Genomic DNA, 23,258 nt, shown 5'->3' on the forward strand with positions numbered 1-23,258 from the left:
AGGGCAATTGCCAGTGGTTAGATGAATTGCAAGCATTCCTCCCATTACCCTTTGTGTGTCTGATGAACTTCCCTAACTGACATGGTTCCTGTGATCAATGTGCCACTGGAACCAAGCTACACTCGACTAAAGAGTCCCAGGAATGGTGAAACCAGTTCTGGGTTGCTTGTGATCTGGTTCAGGGAGGACTTAGCCAGGCAGTTCGGGTTGGACTGCTCCTACTGGAGCTGGGTTGAGAATGATTTACAAATGGCTATGTAAATGGTGAGGTGGCATGTTGGTCAAAAGAATGATGGGTTGCTATGCTACCCCAAGGAATTGCCAGTGGTAAGACAAATTGCAAGAGTTCATCCCATCACCTTTTGTGTGTTTGATGTACCGCCCTAAATGGCAAGGGTATGTCCAGATGGTGGTCTCGTGCTCACTGTGCCACTGGAACCAAGCTACCCCCATCTAAAGAGCCCCAGTCAGGGCAAAACTGGTCTTGGGATGCTTGTGTTCTGATTCATTGAGGACCATTCTCCTGCTAGCACTGGCACTTCACCACCGAAGCAACCAGTAACGCCAGAGACACAGCAGACACGACTGAGCCCAGTACGCCTGCCACGACAGAACTCCAGTGCACAACCGCTCGGCAAACACGCCACGGAGATCTGGGACTCAATCTCATTCCTCACCCTGTAGGTCATCTTCCTCACAGAGACCTGGCTGAACATCACCATCACCACCTTCAAAAGCTACAAGCTAACACACCAGAACCGAACAAACAAACACAATGTGGATTTGTCATCATCTACAAGGAGACTATCCACTGTACAATCTCCACAGACAATTCAACACCGATAATTGAGCATCTCAACTTCCAACTTCACAAATACAGAAAAAAGCACCTTCAGAGGCACCCTCGCCTGCAGACCACCAGGACCAAGCCCAGCTCCTGCAATGTCATCCCCGACCTAATCGCACTGATCGCCATAGACTCTGAGCACTACATCTTCATGAGGGGATCTTAACTTCCACCTCGATGACCCCAGTGGCACTAACACAACCAAACTCCTGGAACGCATGAGCTACATGGGCCTCAAGCAACTTGTCACCAAGCCTACCCACATCACAAGGCACACATTCAACCCCAGTTTAGAAAAGGGGTAAGTGTGTTCTCCACATGGAGTTACATTAGTTTTCCAGGATTAATATCCATTCTTCCCAGGTCATAAAATGGTGGACAGAGACATTTTTGTTTTGTAGTGCAGATCCTTTATTTTTATTTTCATTCAAAGAACAAGGACAGCCGACACGTGTTTCGCCCCCTCTTGGCGATTTGCGCCGGGGCTTTCTCAAGGCTAAATTGGCTAAGTCACGTAGGCAAATGTCGTATCCATATGATTAACAATATCTCAAGTGCAAAAATATAGTTCTTCAGATTTTAAAACAGTTTTTGTGGGCAATTGCCTCTGGTCCTACGGTTCTTCCGGCATGACGGGTCTCGGGTTGAATCCCAGCGCTTCGGGGACTGTAACTCGTCCCCGAAGTTACCACTTCCGGGTCGGTTATTGCAACTTCCGGGTCGCTCTCTTCAAGTACCGGGTTCCCGCGACTATGGACAGCGCTGGGAGACGGCGTTGACTTGCATGGTCATGGAGAGGGAGGAGTCCAGGATGAAACCCAGGTTGCGTGCGTGGTCTGTTGGTTTGGGTGCGGTGCCCAGGGCGGGGGGCCACCAGGAGTCGTCCCAGGCGTAGGGCGAGGAGCCCAGGATGAGGACCTCCGTCTTATCTGTGTTCAGTTTCAGGCGGCTCGTCATCCTCGTCGTCATCCACTCGGCTACCTCTTTCATCCCTTCGTGCAGGTTCTCGGGTTGAATCCCTTCGTGCAGGTTGGCTCTGGCGGCGGCGGGGTCGTTGGTCAGGGAGAGGATCAGCTGGGTGTCGTCGGCGTAGGAGATTATGTTGAGGTTGTGTTGGCGTGCGATGGCCACGAGGGGGCTCATGTAGACGTTGAAGAGAGTAGGGCTCAGCGAGGATCCTTGAGGGACGCCGCAGATGACTTCGGTGGCCTCTGACTTGTACGGTGGTAGGCGGACTCTTTGTGTTCTTCCGTCGAGGAAGGAGACGATCCATTCCAGTGCCTTCTCCTGGATTCCGACGTTGCTGAGGCGCTGCACTAGGGTGCGGTGGCAGACCGTGTCGAAAGCCGCGGAGAGGTCTAGGAGGATGAGGGCCGCTGTTTCTCCGTTGTCCATCAGGGCTCGGATGTCGTCGGTGGCGGCGATGAGGGTGGTCTCGGTGCTGTGGTTGGCACGGAATCCGGACTGCGATGGGTCGAGGGATCCATTCGTCTCGAGGAAGGCGGCCAGCTGTTTGTTGACGGTCTTTTCGATGACTTTGGCTGGAAACGGGAGAAGAGAGATGGGGCGGTAATTCTTGAGTTCGGTGGGGTCTGCTGTAGGTTTCTTGAGTAGAGCGCTGAGTTCGGCGTGCTTCCAGCTCTCGGGGAAGGTGGCGGTGTCGAATGAGGTGTTGATGATGTCCCGCAGGTGGGGTGCGATGACAGCGTCGGCTTTGTTGAAGACGTGGTGAGGGCAGGGGTCGGTCGGAGATCCGGAGTGGACGGAGTTCATCATGTGGATGGTGTCTTCGGTGTTGACCGGGGTCCAGGCGCGGAGTGTGGTGGTGGGGGGCGTTGCTGCGGTCGTGGCGTGCGTTGGTTGGGTGCTGAAGCTGTTGTGTATGTCCGCGATCTTGTTGTGGAAGTAGGAGGCGAGGGAGTTGCAGAGGTCTTGCGATGGGGTGATGTCGTTGTTTCCGGCGTTGGGGTTGGAGAGCTCTTTCACGATGTTGAAGAGTTCCTTGCAGTTGTGTGCGTTGTCGTCCAGTCGGTTCTTGAAAGCCGTTTTCTTGGTGGTGCGGATCAGTTGGTGGTGTTTCCGGGTGGCGAGCTTGAGGGTGGTCCTGTTGTCCGGCGTGGGTTCCTTTCTCCAGGCTTTCTCGAGGGCTCGGCAGTTCTTCTTGGAGCTCTTGAGTTCGTCGGTGAACCATGGGGCTCTCTTATTGCCGGGTCTGCTGGGCGGGATTCTCAGAGGGGCGAGTTCGTCTGCGCATTTGCTGATCCACTTCGAGAGGTTGTCGGCGGCCTGGCTGGGGTTCGCTGAGCTGGCCGGAGGGTGCTGGCTCAGGGAAGCGGCGAGCTGGTCTGCTGTGATCTTGTTCCAGCTTCTTCGGGCAACCTGTTGCTGGTGGTGGTGGATCGTCGTTCTTCTGAAGGTGAAGTGGATGCATCTGTGGTCCGTCCAGTGGAGTTCTGTGGCGTGGCTGAAGGTGATGTCTTTGCTGGATGAGAAGATGGCGTCGAGTGTGTGTCCGGCGAGGTGGACACCAGCTGCTTGAGTCCAAGGTTGGCGAGGTTGTCGAGTAGGGTGCTGGTGTTGCAGTCGTTGTTGTTCTCCAGGTGGAAGTTGAAGTCCCCCAGGAGGATGTAGTCCGCGGAGGGGAGGGCGTGCGGGCTGACGAAGTCGGCGATGTCCTCGCTGAATTGAGTGCGTGGTCCCGGAGGTCGGTAGATCAGGGTGCCTCTGAGGGTGTTCTTTGGGTCGGTGTGCATCTGGAAATGCAGGTGTTCGGCGGAGGGTGGGGTGTTGTCGGTGCTGGTTGTGATGCGGATGGTGTTCTTGTGGATGATGGCGATGCCTCCTCCCACCTGGTTGGCGTTGCGGTCCCTCCGGGTGATCTTGTAGCCTTCTGGGATGGCGATGGCGATGTCGGGCGCTGAGGAGGCGTTCATCCAGGTCTCCGTGATGAAGCCAACGTCCGGGGCTGTGGCGTCTAGGAGGTTCCAGAGTTCGATGGCGTGTCTGTGGACGGAGCGGGTGTTGAGCAGGATGCACTTGAGATGGTTGCTGCTGGGGTTCGGCTTGGCAGGTGCTGGTGCCGGGCAGGTCCGGATGCAGGTGAACTTGCAGGTGTTGCAGCTGAAGGGTCCGTGGACGCGTCGTGGGGTGGCTCTGCAGCATCCCGGGAGTCGTCCGGTGTTGAGTGCGGTGAGGGTGGCGGCTGTGTACGTCAGGCGGGTAGGTCGGGGTCCTCGTGGGCCAGGGGTTCTGGCACTGGGCGCGGTCCAGGCGCGGACGGGCGTAGACGGGCTTACCTTTGGCGCGCCTTCGGCGCACAATCGGCGCGCCCGCTGCGCGTGACCGCTGCGCATTCGCACGGTCGCCATATAAGGCGAAGTGCGCGGGTGGGCGGAGCAGCTGGGGGGCGGGAGCGGGGAGGGTACAGAAGGGAAAAAAGGGGCGGGGTTAGCGGCGGTGGCGGGAAGCGGGGAGGGAGAGCGGAGGGCGGCGAGACAGCGGGCAAACAGGAAGGAAAACCACAATTACGGGCACAGAATCAAAAAATACAGGCACAAAGGAAAGAAAAGACAAAACAATGAAAAAAAAACAGTCAAGAGAAACCGGCAGGCGCTCACGGACCACGCCGCTCGAAGGAGGGGGCGTGGTCAGCGGCAGCGAGGCAGGCAGCGAGGCAGTCGAGGCAAGGGGGCACACGCAGCAGCTGGTGGCCGTGCGGCGCGGGGGTGTCCTACAAGTAGGTCACACTCACCTGCGTCGCACGGTCGCCATATAAGGCCAAGTGCGCGGGTGGGCGGAGCAGCTGGGGGGCGGGAGCGGGGAGGGTACAGAAGGGAAAAAAGGGGCGGGGTTAGCGGCGGTGGCGGGAAGCGGGGAGGGAGAGCGGAGGGCGGCAAGACAGCGGGCAAACAGGAAGGAAAACCACAATTACGGGCACAGAATCAAAAATACAGGCACAAAGGAAGGAAAAGACAAAACAATGAAAAAAAACAGTCAAGAGAAACCGGCAGGAGCTCACGGACCACGCCGCTCGAAGGAGGGGGCGTGGTCAGCGGCAGCGAGGCAGGCAGCGAGGCAGTCGAGGCAAGGGGGCACACGCAGCAGCTGGTGGCCGTGCGGCGCGGGGGTGTCCTACAAGTGTCCTACAAGATCACCTGCGGCAACCCACAAGGATAATCCCGGAGCCCCGCACTCTTCAACACATACATGACCCCCCTGGCCAACACCATCAGATCGCATGGACTCAACATCATCTCCTATGCCAAAAACACCCAGCTCATCCTCTTGCTGTCAGAAGACCCCTCTATCACCAGAGCCAACTTCCACAGATGAATGATGAGCACCACTGACTAGATGAAAGACAACTGTCACCAGCTCAACACGGACAAGACGGATGTCCTCATCTTTAGGAACAACACATCGCCATGGAATGACAAATGGTGGGTGGCTGCTGAACTCGACTGATACCCTGCCACAACAGACCATGCCCGCAACCTCCTGGTCATTTTGGACAGCAAGCTATCTATGAAGAAACAGGAAAACAGTCTTATCCACATGCTTCCACGCCCTACACATGCTCTGCAAAGATCTTCAAGAGGTTGCTAGTCAACACCAGATTGACCACCACGCAGGCCCTTGTCACCAGCAGGATGGACTATGGGGATACACTTTACATAGGAATCGCCGCACGACTCCTGAAGAGACTACCGACAATACAAAAGTCAGCTGTAAGACTCATCCTCGACCTCCCTAGATAAACCCACCTCACAACCCACCTCAAGAAGTTACACTGGCTCAGGATCTGGACGAGATGCCAGTTCATGATACAGACCCACGCATACAAAGCCTTCCACACAAAGGAGCAGCATACATCAACAAATACATGACCTTCCACCAACCGCCCAGACACCTAAAATCCACCTCCCTCTTCCTTGCAGACAGCCCCCGAATCCGCCAAAGCAACAGTGGAGGACACTCCTTCTCCCACCTGGCAGCCAAAGCTTGAAAAACCTTCCCATGGACCTGAAGAGCTACTCATCGCTCTGGCTATTCAGGAAAGAACACAAGACCTGGCTGTTTGAATTCGAATGAACAAGTTCACCATGACGCAGTTACCAACTACAGAGCCTGCAGACCCTCACAAGTGATTTGCCGTTTTTTTATAAATCCCGGATTGATTGATTCACTGATTATAAAAGTACAATCAGAAATCTTTGTCCTTCATAGAACCAGTACGTCTTTACATAAAAATAGACTTGATTACATAGACTGCAGTGCTGCTGGTGAAATTTTATTCAATTATTTCTGGAATGTACCAGTCACTTTTTGCATGATCATTTGCGCCAGCTATTATGACCAAATGACAGCTGGAAACGCACTTTCAGAGCTTGTCAGGTTTTGCAAATATAAGTGAAAGACTGGACCAGCAGTACTGAAATCTATAAACGCTGAAATTTCGGTGTAAAACTGTACTAAACGAAAATATTATCAGTAATCTGCCACAATGTGGTTACTAACCAACACTTCTGCTCTGCAGCACAGACCACTGAATATCACTAATTGAATGGTTCATCCTTCCCACATCCTCTTTGTAATTATTGCTTCACTCACTCATCAACACCAATAAATCCTTGAATCCTCTTCCATAATATTTACATTTCTCTAGTGGTCTTCTTAGATGTAACCTTCTGTTAGTGAACAATCAGGCAGCAAATCATCACCATGTCACCACTCATCATTCAACACCGCTGCAATTTTCATGGAGTAGAAATATTCAATTAGTACTTCAATGACAGATATAATGCTTATGAAGGAAACACTGATGCCTTGAATTATTAAATGTGCATTGTGAAGCAAATGTTAATACAACAGTGAAGATGGTGACATCTGATATTTTTTAAATCTGTGCTGAATGTCATTAATACCCATTTCAGGAAAATTAAACCCACAGCCTGGCTGCCAGCAAATTACCTGAATCCGGTGCTATGTGTGGAAGCTTAACTTCGAAGATGATGCTGTGCTTGATATCCCGCACCCCTTGCAAGGTCCTGTCTCGGAAGCAGAGCACTTCTACCGAGTGTGGATGGTTACCCCTGTCAAAGCAAAGAGCAAAGCAATTAGAACATTTCGAAGAGGGTCAACTGGAAAGTGAAGGTTTAGGCAGTCTCTGCAATCAGCTCCAAGAGAATAAATGCACTAAATGGAGATGTGCTTTCATATTAACACTTAGAAATGAAAAGTTAAGCATTAGAATAATCCCTCACTGCCTTTTAAATGAACAATCTCTGTATCGGACAAATTACATTTTATTCAGCTTGACATCACAGACAAAGGTGTAAAGTCAGACTTGAATCTCAAAAGAACCAAAATTACTCTGAACAAGATAATTTATAGTGATATAATGCCAGAAAGCCATAATTCTAACAGCTTCGCTATTTACATTCTAACTACTGTGCTGTGCACCCTAGCCTACATGAAAACGAAAAAGGCCATACTTCAATGACAATACTCCCCACTGGCAAATATCACGCTTACAGCCATTACTGAACCTCTCCTTAAGGCAGACCACGTCTTCCCATGAGACCCATCAACAAGATCTGCTGAAGTAGCACACATTGCATCTCACTGACTCACCCTACTCAGGTGTACCTTATTATGTTCACCCTTCCCGGTTACAAAGCATCTGTGAGCACTTCCGTGAGCACCTTATCCCATCTCTCTGAATAGCCAGGTCATGACAGCGGCCTCGCCACTTCCCCCAATAACTGCTATTCTACAGTTCAAAACAGAACAGGCGCCTGGGCCAGTTCAACTCCTCATTCCTGTGCATGTTGGAAAAACCCTCCACAACAAACTTTCTAGTTTAGGAAAGCTCAATCTGAGAGACACAACACAATTTAAAAAAATCAACAAGCTATTCAGCACAAAGAGTTGTTAAAAAAAAAGTTCTTAAGAAAATATTTAAAACACACAATAGGGGGCGTGGCCAAGATGGCGGGGTGAGCGGACGCTTCCTCCCATAGCTCCTCCGGCCCAGCTCCGCTTGAGCCCCGATTTCTGCGCTTCTCTCCCCCCGCGGCTGCATCACGGGTGAGAGGACTGTGCCGGAGTTCGTGGGGCACATTTTGGTGCCACTTTGGCTTCTGTGGCCCCGGGGGAAATTCCCGAGAAGTTCATTCTGAGATCGCTCCGAGGAGTGGAGCCCGGGTCGCCCCGAGGAGAAGAGCTTGGAGGCGGAGTGTAGTGCGGCGCTGTCCGCGCGCCTCGGCTGGCCCGAGTGCTGAACAGCGGAAAGCCTGTGATCCCGAGGGAGCGGACTAGACGGACTCCGCGGAGTGAGGTGGCTCCCTGGCCGGTGCCCTGGCGGCGGGCACCATTGCTGGACGACGGACCTTAGCCCTGCACCGGCGGTTCCCCCCCCTACCCAGGGCCTCGAAGGGTGACGACTTGCGAACTCCGCGCCTGGAGGCGCTGGATGGCGGAGTTCGAGCAGTGCCCGAGCCGGACAAATCAACTGGTGGTGGAGGAGGGCATTGGTTTCATGCTCTCCGGACCCGTTACCATTTGAGACTCGCCCATGGACTTGCTGGCCCGGGCTGCCTTCTTGGGTCCCACCCTCCCGCCATCTTGTCTTTGTGTGGCTGAGCCCAGTGATCCCTGCCCGCGTCCTTCTCGCACGGGAGCCTCGGCTGGTTCTGGCACCAACTCATCTGCTGCCCTCCCTGGGAGCACGAAGCAGGAGGCCTACACTTCGGACGTTGCTGCCTGTCCTACTGGCCCAGGGGCCGTCTTGCCCAGGCCCAGACCGCCATTTTGTCGCCTGTGACGCACTACCCTTGTCTTCGGCGAAGGCCTCACATCTGGTGCCCACGAGCGGCGGAGCTCGCCTACAGCAACTGACCCTGGGCTTTGCCGAGCCCCAAGATGACTGGAAGACGAGGCGCAGCGCGAGGAGACCGCACTTTGCCGGAAATGCTCGGCAGGTCCCAGCAACTACGCGACAGGACGCAGCCGTCCCCGGGGGCCTCTCGGGCATCAACGGACGCAACTGTGGGCGAGCCGCCGGTCACGCGGTCCTTCATGGAGGACCTATTCAGCTCCCTCAAAGAGGACTTTCAAACTCTTAAGACCGAAGTGGCTGGAGAGGTCCGGGAGGTGCGCAGGGAGGTCGAGGGCATGGGCGAGCGGGTCGATGCTGTGGAGACGGCGGCTCAACGCCGCGATGAGGAGATAACCCACCTCCAGCAGGATGTCCTCCGCCTCCGGGAGCAATGTGTTGAGCTCCAGGCCCACTCGGAGGACCTCGAGAACAGGTCCAGGCGGAACAACATCCGGGTGCGGGGTGTTTCATCCGCGGATGAAGGTGCGGACCTGGTGGCTTACCTGCAGGACCTGTTCCGCGACATCTTGGGGGAAGGAGCGGACTTCCCAATCCGCATTGACAGGGCACATAGGGTGGGCCGCCAACGCCAGTCATCGGCACCCCCGCCTGATATCCTGGCATTCTTGCCGGATTTCCCCCTAAAGGAGCGCATCATGACGGAGGCCCGCAGGAAGCAGCCACTGACCTTCCGAGATAGACCTGTGGCGCTCTATCAGGACCTGTCCGCCATCACACTACAGAAGCGCAGGTCCTTCCGCATCGCTACGGACTTTCTGCGAGAGCACGAGACAGCCTATTCCTGGGGTCACCCCTTCCGTCTTATCTTTCGATGGAATGGGGTGCTGCATCAGCTGCGCTCCTTACAGGATGTCTGCGGAGTGCTGGGTCTTACTGCTACGGAGGAGGAAGGGGCTACACCCGCATGGAGGCGCCCCGAGCGGCGGGGCCGACGGAGGTCGAGAAGGCGCCCATCGTCAGCACCGGCGAGTCGTCCAGACTCGCCCACCATCAGATCTGAAATGGCGGAGGCCCTGAGGACTGCGGCCAGGAACTTGCCTGAATCTACTGGTGTGGCCTTAACGGCCTAATTTTTCTCCGGGGGGAGAGGCTCTTAGCTTTGACGATGCTGGGCTGGGGGCTGGGGGGGCGAGGGGGGTGGTGTGTGGCTGGACGTCCACTTGACTGTTTTCTGCAGACTCGCCCATTTGGGCTGGACTGAGACTATGGGGTGTTGTTTTCTGCTTTTTGTTTTGGCTGGTTGCCATAAGGGGGTTTTGGGGGGGTTTCACTGTTGGTTTGTTGTGGGGGGGGTCCCGTCCGAAATTGTCCGAACGTGTACGATGCCGCTTTTGGCCTTCCCTGCACCCCTACCCCGCGCGCCCCCTCCGCTGATCCCCCGCCTGCGGCATAGCGCGTTGTTTCCCCGGAGGCGATGCCACCCCTGAAAGTTGTGACCCTTAATGTTAAGGGTCTGAATAACCCCGTGAAACGTAGGGCGATCCTTTCCCTGTTGGAGGGGTCGCAGGCGGATATCTGCCTCCTGCAGGAGACCCATTTACTTTCCAGGGATTGCCATAGGTTGCGCTCTGCTAAGTTCCCCACGCAATTCTTTTCCTCTGCTGCGACTAAGACCGCTGGGATGGCCATTCTCCTAGCCAGCTCCTTTAAGGGGGAGGTGTTGTATAAACATGCTGAGCAGAAGGGGAGACTTTTAGTGTATCGCATGCGCTTGGGTGGTGTTGCCTTTACGGTTGGTTCGGTTTACAGCCCAAACGACCACCAGGATCGTTTCCTGGAATCGGTGTTGGTGGACGTTACTGCCTCGCCCGATCGCCATATCATCTTGGGGGGAGACCTGAATATGGTCTTCGACTCCACTTTAGATAGGTCAGCCCAGCGCTTCCCGCAGACAGGGGAGCTTTCTAAGGCGGTACAGGACCAGATTGCGGAGTTGGACCTGCATGACCTCTGGCGCACCATGCACCCCACCGATAGGGACTACTCCTATTTCTCCCACGCACACCGCACTTATTCGCGGTTGGATTATCTTTTGGTGAGCGGCCCGCTTCGCTCGGCCGCCATGGCGGCGGACATCGGGGTCTTGTCCCTGTCCGATCATGCGCCGGTTTCTGGAGTCTTTGCGTGGCCGGCGGCCCCCCCTTCCAGAGGGATGTGGCGGCTCCGAGACACGCTTCTCCATAAGAAATCGGTAGTGAAGCGGGTGGAGGAGGTCATCCAGGACTACTTGACCCACAATAACAACTCTGACACGTCCCTGGCTACGCAGTGGGCTGCTTTGAAAACAGTCGTCAGGGGAGAGTTTATCTCCATTTCCTCGGCGGAAAACAGGGAACGCCAGCGCAAGAGGGAGGAACTGACAGCGCAGGTTAGGGAGCTTGAGCAGGTCCACCGCCGTACGGGGGCTCCTCGTGTTTGGAAGCAACTGAAGGCGGCGCGGAAACTCCTCTCTGCGTTGGATCTGGATCGGGCGGAGTACGCAGCGCTGCGCCTGAAACATGCCTTTTACACCGGCGGGGACAGGTGCGGTAAGCTCCTGGCCCATAGGCTCAGGGCCGCGCAGCAACGCAATGTGGTGAAGGAGCTGGTGGGAGTGGGTGGGATCCCGGTTTCCGGTGACGCGGAGGTGGCAGATACCTTTCGTTCCTTTTACGAGGCACTGTACGCTTCAGAGCCTTCCCCACCGGGAGAGGCTGAGGCCTATTTGGATTCCGTGACCCTCCCGGCCTTGGACCCCTCCCAGGCGGACCACCTGGAGAGGGACATTCACGTGGAGGAGGTCATCTCCGCGATCGCGCGGCTGAAGCATGGTAAAGCCCCGGGCCCGGATGGCTACACGGCCTTGTTCTACAAGACCTTTTGTCCCACTGTTGCTCCTCTCCTGGCCCGCTTGTTCAATTCCTTCTCCGAACCGGGTGCCATTCCACCGGACCTCCTCTCGGCGACTGTGTCGGTTATCCCCAAGCCGGGGAAGGACCGGACCTTGTGCGGCTCGTACCGGCCCATTTCGCTCCTAAATGTGGACCTCAAGCTTTATACCGGAATCTTGGCGGCCAGACTGGGTCTACACCTACCAGATTTGGCGGAGGCGGATCAGGCCGGTTTTGTACCCGGTAGGCAGACGGTCGACAGCACGAAGAGGGTGACGCACGTGCTGGAAAAGGCCTCACGCGTCCCGGGGGAGCGGATGCTTCTATCGGTCGACGCGGAGAAGGCCTTTGATAGGGTTCATTGGCCATATCTCGAGCTGGTTCTTGGGAAACTGGGGATCGGCGAGAAGTTCCGCACTATGGTCTTTAACTGCTATAGGCGACCGTCGGCGTCAGTGCGTGTCAATGGACACAGCTCCGGCAGCTTCGCCATTGAGCGAGGCACGAGACAGGGTTGCCCCCTCTCGCCGCTCCTCTTTGCCCTTTATATGGAGCCGTTTGCGCAGAGGATCCGCGACAACCCGGACGCTATTGGGGTGAAGATGGGGCAATACACACACACTGTCAGCTTATACGCGGACGATGTCTTGCTGACCCTAGATGACCCCAGGCGGTCACTCCCTGCCTGCGTCCAGGAGCTGAACGCTTTTGGCCGCGTCGCGGGCTTTAAAATGAACATGGCCAAGTCGGCTGCGCTGGATGTGTCGCTTTCTGCCGACACCAGGCGGGACCTTCAAAGTCTCTTCCCTATGCAGTGGTCCTCCTCCACGGTGCTTACCTGGGCATTTTGCTTGCCCCCTCCCTGCCTGCTATGGTCGCGGCTAACTATTCCTCTCTGGGCAAAAAGATCAAGGAGGAACTCGGCCGATGGAACAAGGGCCTACTTTCGTGGCTAGGCCGTACTGCGGCGGTGAAGATGACAATACTACCCCAGATCCTGTATCTTTTTCGCGCTCTGCCTCTTCAGCCCCCCGTGGGTTGGATACGGCAGGCGCAGGCAGACATCTCCCGCTTTGTGTGGCAGGGCCGTAAGCCTCGGATGAAGCGGGTCCTCTCCATGCTTGCCCCGGAGGCGGGAGGTCTCGGAGTCCCGGACCTCCGGAAGTACTTCCAGGCGGCGCAGCTCCGGTACCTGGTGGAGTGGAGCCGGTGGGAATCGGACAAACACTGGCTCTTTCAAGACCAGGCAGTTGCAGGCCGTACCCTCCAGGAGGTCCCGTTCCTGCGGCGCATCCATCGACCACCTAATCTCTACGCTTCCTTTATCACCCGGGTCCCGCTAAGAGTGTGGGACGCGGTGTGTGAGCTTCGGGAGCTCACCACTTTTCCATCGCCGTTCACTCCCATTGCTGGCAACCCGGACTTCACCCCGGGTCTGAAGCCGGGGGCCTTTTCCCACTGGGTGAGCGCGGGATGTAGGGTGCTTTTCCAGATCTACGGGCCGGAGGGCGTGCTCCCCTTCCAGCAGCTCCGACAGGAGTTTGGCCTGACGGAGGGGGACAGACTGCGTTACATGCAAGTCCGCCACTGGGCTCTTCAACCCCCAGTGCGTGACGTCGCCGCCCGTTCGATTACGCCCTTTGAGCGATGGTTGGTAACCCGGGCCTCGGACGCCAAACTCATCACTGATTTGTATAAGTTTCTCCAACCCCCGCCGTTTCATTACCATAACCCAGGGAGGGAGCGCTGGCACAGGGAACTGGGCAGGACCCTGAGCCACAAGGAGTGGGACAAGATTGCATATCGGGCGAGGCACTCTGCGTACCACACTGGGCTGACGGAAACCTTCACTAAAGTGTCCACCTATTGGTACTACACCCCAGAGTGGCTCTACGAGATGCACAAAATAGGCGATAAGGGTTGCTGGCGCGGCTGCGGACAGGAGGGTACCCTCGCGCACATTCTCTGGGAGTGCCCGGTGCTGTCGGCCTACTGGAAGGAAGTCTTAGATGAGGTGGACAGGCATTTTGAGATCGAGCTTCCGCGCTTCCCCGCGTATGTCTTGCTTGGCCTCCCCAATGATTTGATGTACCCGCTGAAATCCCGCAGGGGCAGGCAGATTGCGATTGCGCTAGGCTCCGCCGTCCAGAATATACTGGTACTTTGGCGCACCCCCACTGCCCCCTCTATCACTGGTTGGTTGCATAGGCTCTGGCAGGTACTGGGCATGGAGAAGATATCGCTAACGGTGGCTGGGAATGTTGACCAGTTTGAGGAGCTCTGGCATCCCTTTTTGGCACTGCTGTCCACGGAATTTCGCGAGCTTACGTGTCCACGGTACCTGCGCCTCCTTAGGCTGACGCCGCCGGCGCCAGCGGCGGAGTGAATGTGCGGATTGGGGGCCGAGGGCTGGGGGTGGGAAGTGGAGTTATATGCTTCTAATGCTGACTTTCGGACGGGGATGTTGGGGTATTGTTTTCTCTTCTTTCCTTCTTTGCTTTTCTTTCTCCTTCCCTTCTGGGGTCGAGGGGCTGGTGGAACGGTATGCTTCTCTTTCACCGTGTCGCGGAATGTTATTTTGGCTTGACCTTGCCTAGGGAGTGGGGGCCTACAGGGGGATCGTACACAATGCCTTATTGCCTATGTCTTTGCCTTGTTACCCTCTGGGGCACCCTGTCTCCCTCTTTTCCTTCTGACTCGCTGCAACGTTTTGCTTCTTGTATTGTATGTTTACCTGACTTCCTGCTCCCCTCCCGTGTTCTTTTTTATGCCTTAATAAAATACTTTAAACCTAAAACACACAATAGTGAAACAAAAAGTTGTTTTGCAACACGAAAAGGTGCAAAGATTTACAAACGGGAAGCATGACAAAACAACTCAAGGGGTAAAAGGAGTGATATAAATAAAAACATTCACATTGCAATCAGGGGCGTAGCTAGAGCTTGTGGCGCCCGGGGCTACCCCTCAGATTGCCGCCCCCTCCTTTGCTGGGGAAAAAGGACGGTGAGCACTTGAAAGATGTCCGAGTCTCCGAGAGACACGTAGTATTGCTGCTAACAGTTACCTCGATCATGCAAGTTACATGCACATACATGACACTGTCATTGGCAAAGCCAATAGCTCTGGCGAAATATGTGACCTATTGGCTATGCCAATGGTTGTTTTGTTTTTTATAGGCACTGTGAGATCAAATGATTTGCCCAGAATCACAGGATGTTAATTGCAACCACTGGTAAGCTGCTAATATATAAAAGTGGTGGGGTTTCTATAGAATTCCAGGAGTGAAAATACCAGGAGAATGCAGCTCAGCAATTCAACTGCATCACGGAAAAACAGCAGCAGTGTCATTTACTAAAGGGAATGTTTTCTATCATCTACTATTTCCATTATGGGTAACAGGGTTTACAGAACGAAGAGTGGGTCCAAGTGATACTAGATTAGCTGGAAGTGGAGAATATTCCCTAAATACTATTATCTGTACATAGCTGCCAAGGTTTCAGATTGCCATGTGTGACGTTTTCATAATTTCAGTGAAATTATGAGTGAGATTTCAACGACTATGAGTGACACTTTCTGGCGAGCAAAATCATGCACTAAAAGGGAAACTTATAAATATGAGAAATTATAGCAATTTGAGCAACAAGAAACTCCAAGAAGTTCTTGAAACTGCTGCAGAGCACCAGAAATGGAAGGGCACTAACACTAGTGCTCCCTCCTGTAACCTGACAAAGGTAACAACACTACTAAAGTCAGTGGCAGGCTGGCTGCTTGACAAAAACTTTGCAGAGATGCATAACATTGAGAAAGTTTGGAACTTCAGTAGGCAGACCTAATTAAAATGATGTATTGGCTCGTTGGCTACACAACGTATCTATCAAAGTGACCAGGGTAGCTCAGGTTGAAATTCAGGCGGATAATCCCACGATGGATTTTGTAATTTCATTTATTTTGCTCTGTATTCATGACAGAATATTGCTGGACAACTTAAAGAATATTTGGTGCGTCTTCTGTCTGTGTTTCAAGTTTTCAGTGACTATAGAATTTGGTTGATAATGCTTTAAAAGCCTGTCTGCAAACTCTGGTGGCCCTGCATGCTAAATGCTTGATTCACATGCTTTCAGATTCCATCTGCACCGTGGAATTAAGTCGAGGCCGGTCACCTCACTTCCTGGCTGTCCTGACAGCCCTGTTACATCAAGGGAAGCACGCACTGCTCGGCAAACCCTCGGAGGCCTCATGGCGACAGGGGGCGCAAGTGAGCCTGAGGCAGAGGCTATTGATTTATTTATTTATGCGGTTTTTATATAGCGCGGACTTTTGCCTAAGGTGTCAAAGCGCTTCACAATAGAACCAGTAATGATACATGAGGAGAACATTACAAGTGAACAAATTACAAATGCTGACGTTAAGTTACGAGGTAAAAGTGACAATTGTGAGCAAATAAAATACATGAGGCAGCAAACAGTGCATTACAGGACGAAAAAGTGACAAGTGTCCAGGTTACAAAAGAGTACAAAGAACAATGAGAGGTATAATACTGCAATATATGCTAGAGACACTCAAGCACCAGAAGTGTGCCCCACATTGCAGTGGGGCAGACGGTGCCTTTGTAGCTGTACTGGAACCCTCGGCTGCTATTCTCATTGTGCCTGCCTGCAGCGAACACCACCCACCGCACTATGGAGCTATCAGGGTTACGCTTTGAGTCCTCGGCTTCTGCCGCCAACCCTGCTGGACAGCCAGCGAGTGCAAGTTGCAACCCACCCCACCCCCCTCTCATACCACGTAGGACTCACTCACCTGGGGGCAAATGGCATTGCTGCCTGCGAATGCTTCTTGCAGCATCTGCCTTGATACAACGCGGCTGGTGCAGAGGTCTGACAGCGGCCTACTTTCCAAATTCCATCGGCTCCCTGAAGCTCAGCAAAGGCAACACTGTGCCTCCCTCCTGCCATCATTGCCCACCGGAGACCCGACCCCCCCCCCCCCCCCCTACTCCTACTTTTATCTCTTGATGTTCGGCTCGGCTAGGAAAATGAGCAAAAGTAAGCAAAAGTAAAACTGCGGGAATGCCGGAATCCTGTGTACAGTGAGTAGAGATAGGCTCCAAATAAATTCGGATTTAATGTATACTAAAGTGAAACTCACAACTTACATGACAGGTAAGTCTCTGTGCGCAGGGGCCCGGTCCGGCGGCTGCGGCGGACGGAATGTGCCAGCAGGCCCGGCGATGATCATTCATACCTCTCTCTCACGCACACTAACATGATGCCGCGCCGCGCGGCCATGATGCTGACCAGTCAGTGGTCGGACCGACGACACTGCGACACAGGCGGCAAATCTAGTTCGACCCTGACCCCGCCACTTTTTCTCCAGCCTCACTTTCAGTTACAGAACGGAGGTGAGGTCACATCCGACCCCGGTGGCGCCACAGAGCTGCCCATCTGTACACGCAACGAGTCACTGCAGATAATGATTTGTTACATTGTAGCAGAGCGCCAAGGCACTTAGATCTTTTCTTTAACTCTTTCTAGTCTGAGCCTGGCAAGAACACTTTGTGCTGCCTGGGGCCCGGATCGGCCGGGTGCACTGTACACAGCCAAATGACAAGGCACCAGCAGTCTGTGCTAACGGGCCTCGGCCTCCAGTCAGTCAGTGCCGCCGGCCGTCTCCAAAAAGGTGCTGCTACGCCGGTGATTGCAATAGATAGTAGTACAACAAAGCCCACCGAAAGGCAGGAGCACCGACGGTAAGGAATTAAAAAAGAGAAAAGAATCAGCAGATATGTTCCAACAAATAAGAAAGGAGGAACAGAATCAGAGATGGAGGGACAGAATCAGAGATGGAGGGACAGAATCAGAGATGGAGGGACAGAATCAGAGATGGAGGGACAGAATCAGAGATGGAGGGACAGAATCAGAGATGGGTTTCCGGCTCGCAGGATATGGTCCAAAATTATTTTTTTATGACTTGAGTCAGCACAGTTGGTGTTATCCAATTAATCTGGGTTTTTCTTTTGCAGTCAATCATCCTCCATTAGACTTGGTTTCATGCTTGGATTTTGCCAATTTATATTTTATGAACACTGAAGGGAACAAATCACTTCATGAGATATGAAGATCACCTCAGTGTATTCTTCTATGGTGAGGAGCTACGCCCTATGTCATGATTCCCTGTGAGTTTACCTTAGGAAACCTCTCTTACTGTACATGTGAGTCATGATTCAGGAGAGGAGTTATTGGCTAAGCCGCTAAAGTTTCCTGCGTGGGGGCACCTTTTCAGAGTGGCTACACCGAATCATCCTCTAGAGCAATGGTTCTTAGACACCTGACTTCTGTGGACCCCCACTAAATCATTACAATGATCTGAACATTCAAAACAATACACACAAAAATACAGAAACAAGCATTCATAAAAAAAACACACTAATGATTGAATATTTAATTTTATTCGCAAACAAATATGAGAAATCTAAATGTTAATGGTAATAGGAAGGATGGAGCTTTTCTAAATTCAACTGAGGCCCCTCATTGTCCACACTGCATTCTGTTTGATGCTCTTGCAAGGGTATTGATCTTGTTCTTGAGGCCATATTTGAACATTTCTATAATCCCATTGGTTTAGGATGGAAAGAAATGAAAAGTTCACATGCCACCCCAAACATATTCAAGATTTTCTCATGGAAGCAAATATAAAGTTGGTTAACTATTCCATGTCAGACCCAAGCCCTATTAGGGTACCCTACTTTTACAAAGATGCTAATCAGGGTTGAGGTATAGTTAGGATAATTAAATAGTACAGATTTTCCAAATCTAATTGCATAATTTACAACGTTGACAATGCCCATGACACATTTTTAACAGGACCTTGTTCTAGGGTCTTAGCAACATGCAATTGCAGCCCCCATCCTTTTAAGACACATTACCATCAGCAGTATTTGTATTAGTTTTAATAGAACCTTTCATTCATTAAAAACAAGCTTGAGATGTCAGGCAAGACCTGCAGAATGTGTTGTAGATTGCTTCAATATGAGGCAAGAAAAATGGCATGAGAGTCTCTCTTCTCTATTGGTCACCTCAGGCAGATCAGTCAACTAGACACTTGTGAACCCATGAACAAAATGGAGTAAGGTACAGGGGAACCACTAGCACTTCAACCACTACAGATTCCACATCTTTTGGCTCACAAAACAAGATACCATGGTCTGTGTCCACCTTGAACATCTCATATTATTTTACCCATCTGAGGACATGCTATCCAACTCCTCAGTCTGCCTCGAGTGCTCAAAGTACTGTGTGCCCTGAAGAATACTCTTTAGAAAATATATTCTCTTGTTTGCAATTTAGATTCTTCAGACCGATCATCTAGTTCAAAAGCTTAGTTGAGTTGTCCATCATTGAGCAGGTTCCTTTACCCCAGGACAAGTCAACTGTGTGTGTGCATGAATAGAGCTTTCAACTTTTCCAACACTTTAAACTCATTTTGAGATCCTGGATGCCAGCCTCAGGCCCCATCTAAACAGGGGCCTGGGACAAGGACAGCACCACCTCTGAGTGGGATAACCCTTTCGCTAGCATGAATCTAAAAGCACATACCAGTGCCACCTCAAGTACAAGACACCCCTCCTCAGTCCCCTAAACTTTCAACACAACTGAAGACTACCCATAAACAAACTGCGATAACCTAACCAATCTGTCTTCTACCTAGTGGCTAACTCAGGTATTCAGAAGCCCAGTTGTGCTGGCACTATTAACAAGCATTTACAATGCAATAGGTCTCACATTAATAAAGTTTGAGCTATTGGTGTTGCATTATTTAGCAATGCCAATAGCTCAAACTTTAATAATGCGAGACCTATTGCATTGTAAATGCTTGTTTTGTTATTGGGAGGGGACTAAACAGTGCTGGTAGTGAGGTGGAGCTGCACTGATGCGGAGGTGGTGCTGTGCTGGTGCACAGATGGTGCAGTACTGGTGCTGAGCTGGGGCTGAGATGGTGCTCAGGTGCTGCTGAGTGATGCTTAGGTTGTGCTGCGGTGGTGCTTCTGAGTGATGTCTTCGAGTGGGCAACTGCTGAGGAAATCCGGATGAAACATTGTAAAGATGAAAAACTGGAAGATGATTTAGTGTGTGGGTGGCCATGTTGTCATGTCTGACCTGAAAGAAACCCCAAAAGATGTGTCACCTGGGGACCCGTCTGTGTGATGGTAGGGATGGGTACTGGGTCCCCTATGGCAATGTACTTTGATGTCAATGACTGATTTACCCTTATGCAGCTATGATTCTCTAAATTGTCCATGAAGCTATGTACCAGAGCAGGGAGGTGGAGGGTAGTTGGGGACTGTTCATGTAATCTTATTGCAGTTTATTGACTAAAGTTGCAAAGTAACGGATGATTATTACCATTGTAAATTGTTTACAGTGAAACTTGAATAAAGATCATTAAAATAAAAAAATGAATACATGTTTGCGAACCAGGGAAAGAAGACCGCTGCTACAGAGGTGTTCACTTTGACCCACAAGGCACCACCATATATTTTCACAGTAGCGGGCCCCATACCTGGAGAGAAGCAGTTTGTGTACTGCATTTTGGCCACCAGAGCTAAAGTGATTTGCTCTTGTAAGCAGTTCATCAACAGATTCACATATAGTTAAAGCAATCATCGTAAAGATTTCCACCAAACCACGAAAGGATTTCAAGTTGTCCCAAACCTAACCGTTACAAGATCGTTTTAAATCCTTTCAACTGTTTTTGCTGTGCACTTGGGAAATGTAATTAGGGACTATGAATGGGAAATACAAAATTAGGGACATTCAAGCTATAAATAAATCGCTCCACCCATGCCCGGATTAAAGTTCATAAAATGTGCCAAAAACAATCTTAATTATGTGCATCCTTTTGGGAAATGTCATGAAGATTTATCCAACGGGGCAAAAATGAAGAGAGATTTAAACAAGAACTTGTGCCTTCTTGAACAACACGAGATATGCAGCCCTTCGTTTCGCAAGGAAACGAAACTGCTTTTGTTGCTTCCGTAGGATATGGATCCAAAAATAAAGAAGAAGCGCAAGAGTGCCACTGCAAGCCATGTTTTTTTAATTATCACGCGCGTGTGTGGGCACGATAATTGAAACCACGTGTCGGCCTATTGGTGTCTATTACGTGCACCAAGCGCGTGATAGGCACCAATAGGCCGTGGGCGGAGCAATGCGTCCCGCCTTTGGCTAATAGAGTGCAGTCTTTCATTAAAAGATGCACGCTAAGGCCAATGGGGTAGCTGAAAAGGAAAGGCACACGCACGAGCGTGTGCGATTCCAGGTCAGCTACTAGAGGTCTCGCGACCTGCGCGTGCACCTAAAAAAGAGCTGAGGTTGGTACCGTTGTGTACTGGCTGGGACCATAGCTACAAACTAAGGGCCAGACTGTAAACCCATCACCACATTTAAATAACAGCCCACTCGGTCTCCACAATATTCCTATTTTTATGTTTTTAGATGAGCTGTGAAGGCAGCAGAAACGGCAGTTAAGTTGGGAGACCAATTTGGTATTCTCCCTCCAGTTTGAGAACATATGAGAAAATGCCACTTTCCAAATATATTCAAGTACATAATCTCACTAGGCCAACCACAAGACACGAAGTAACTGAAGGGACACTAATAAAGTTGTTCCTGATGACTAACTGGCAACCTTGAAGCTCAGATTAGCTACATTACTTCCAAGGGGCTTATAATTACAGGATACACAGCCCTTTTGTGGTGTGAATGTGAAATCTCTCAGGATCCACTTGGGAGTTCCCCTTAGCCTTGCTTTAAAGATGTTGATTTTGTGGTTCTTTCTGAAAGTTAGGGCCTATGGGGCAGTATACAAGTCTCTGCTTAGTCGTGAGTGTTTTTTCCTGTGCTATTGCCTTCACATGCCTATTACCTTTCTGAGAAACATCTCTACTCTCAATCACCTTGGTATCCACCAGGTGCTGGTTCAACTCAGAAAAGATCAGAAAGAAATGTAGACTTAAAAGCAACTTCTCAATAATTGAAAACAAAATCTCACTCTTGAGAATTTAAATGTACCTTTTAAATGCTGCCAGTACCAATACGTTTCGCAATGGCCAACCTGGGTACTGGGATAAAGTGCACGGATCATAAACACCAACAGTTACCTAAAAGAAAAATAAATCATAGGAATAACTATTATAATTTTCAGTACATTTCTTGAGTTGAAAAAGTGTTGCATCAAATATTTGTGGCAGCTGCACAGGATATATCAAATGTATTAGATCTAGTGAAGCAGCACAGACTTGCTGGAGAACCAACCCTACACATTATAGACACACAGTACATTAAATTAGATATAATATGTATATTTCCTCAAGCCTTACATTGAACGAGATGACACAGTGCAAGTGATAACATCTTGAAAGGGAAAGATCATAGTATGCAACAGGCAAGGATTGCCCTCCTTCACTTTCTTTTTCATTTTTCTCTAAATTAGAACAGTGAATTCACATCCAATAATCACCTAATTTAAAACCAATGAAGTTGAATTTATTAATCCTTCTAATCTATGCGGTGCCTCATAGACACCAATGACAAGGCAGATATTTAGATTTGACATCCGATCAGTGCTGTCACTGTACGTTACTGATTCCCATTCTGTAATCGCCTGAGCCACGGTGAGCATGTCTTCATCGCGAGTGGGCGCAGGGTCATCAATTAGATGTTCCAAAAAGAGTTCTACTAAAGCAATTGTACATCATATTCACCAAATAACACTTTTCACATGTCAATTAAGTATCGAAGGCAACGGAGCTTTACAATGTGTAAAAAAGAACATGCATATACTCAAAGGAACTATACTGAAAAGAACTGATGCAGGTTCTTCTGTCAGTTCTTTGCAAACATTGTTCTTATTTGAGAAATGATTAGAACAGGTTTTTAACAATGTTTTCGAGGCAAATGGCTTGTCTATCCCAGTGCTTGCTCTCACCCAGTTCACTCGCAACACTTCCCTTTCAGAAAAAAAGGTCATATGGTTTTCAGAGACCCTACTGCAAACATTCCTTTGGAATATTTTATGAAACAGGTAATTTGATGATGAAGTCTTAGATAACTATAACTTTATGGGCAATTTCACATCTATTTCTAAGATTGCGGAGCATTTAACATGTACAAGTATTTTTTGCTGTGCATCACTTTCTGGGTGAGGTTAGCAACAAAAACAGCAAAAAGTCCTTCATTCCAGGATCTGGAGGGTGAGCCTCCCCAGGGCTCCACTTGTCTGAGCCACTGCCTGGAGCACTGGGGGAGATGCTGCTATCAGAGGGCTCTGGCTGTTGGCGGTGTTATAAAGCAAACACTTTGTGAGACATAATGGAGCACTATAAGGTCTGTAGGGGCCAGCACAGTACATCCAAGAGTTGGTTGAAATGGTTTCCTGGTCTGTGAGGATTTAACTCTGAGGGCTCGCAGTAAACCCGCTGTGGATCTCTGAACCCAGTATTTGGACTTCATTGGTAGGCAGAATACCAGACAGAGCATGATGGCTGCCAGGGGGCTTCAAGGACAGAGGGTGGGGTAGACATCCTTGTAAAGGTGGGGCATTTTTAGGAATGGTGGATGATGACCATGGTATTAGGGATTCT

General features: G+C 51.1%; 1 protein-coding gene across 2 annotated transcripts in view; it reads right to left on the reverse strand.

The window, feature by feature from the left end:
- The window catches only part of ATG7 (autophagy related 7), a 1,270,091-nt gene that overhangs the window by 998,742 nt on the left and 248,091 nt on the right, over positions 1-23,258 (reverse strand). For both annotated transcript variants that reach the window (XM_086938958.1, XM_086938957.1), the window contains exons 10-11: positions 21,688-21,776; positions 6,818-6,939 (exon numbers count right to left, since the gene is read on the reverse strand). In XM_086938958.1, the coding sequence (XP_086795084.1) occupies positions 6,818-6,939; positions 21,688-21,776 (211 nt within the window). The remainder of the gene's footprint in view (positions 1-6,817; positions 6,940-21,687; positions 21,777-23,258) is intronic.

Source organism: Lissotriton vulgaris, chromosome 9 (assembly GCF_964263255.1).
Source record: "Lissotriton vulgaris chromosome 9, aLisVul1.2, whole genome shotgun sequence".
Lineage (NCBI taxonomy): Eukaryota > Metazoa > Chordata > Amphibia > Caudata > Salamandridae > Lissotriton > Lissotriton vulgaris.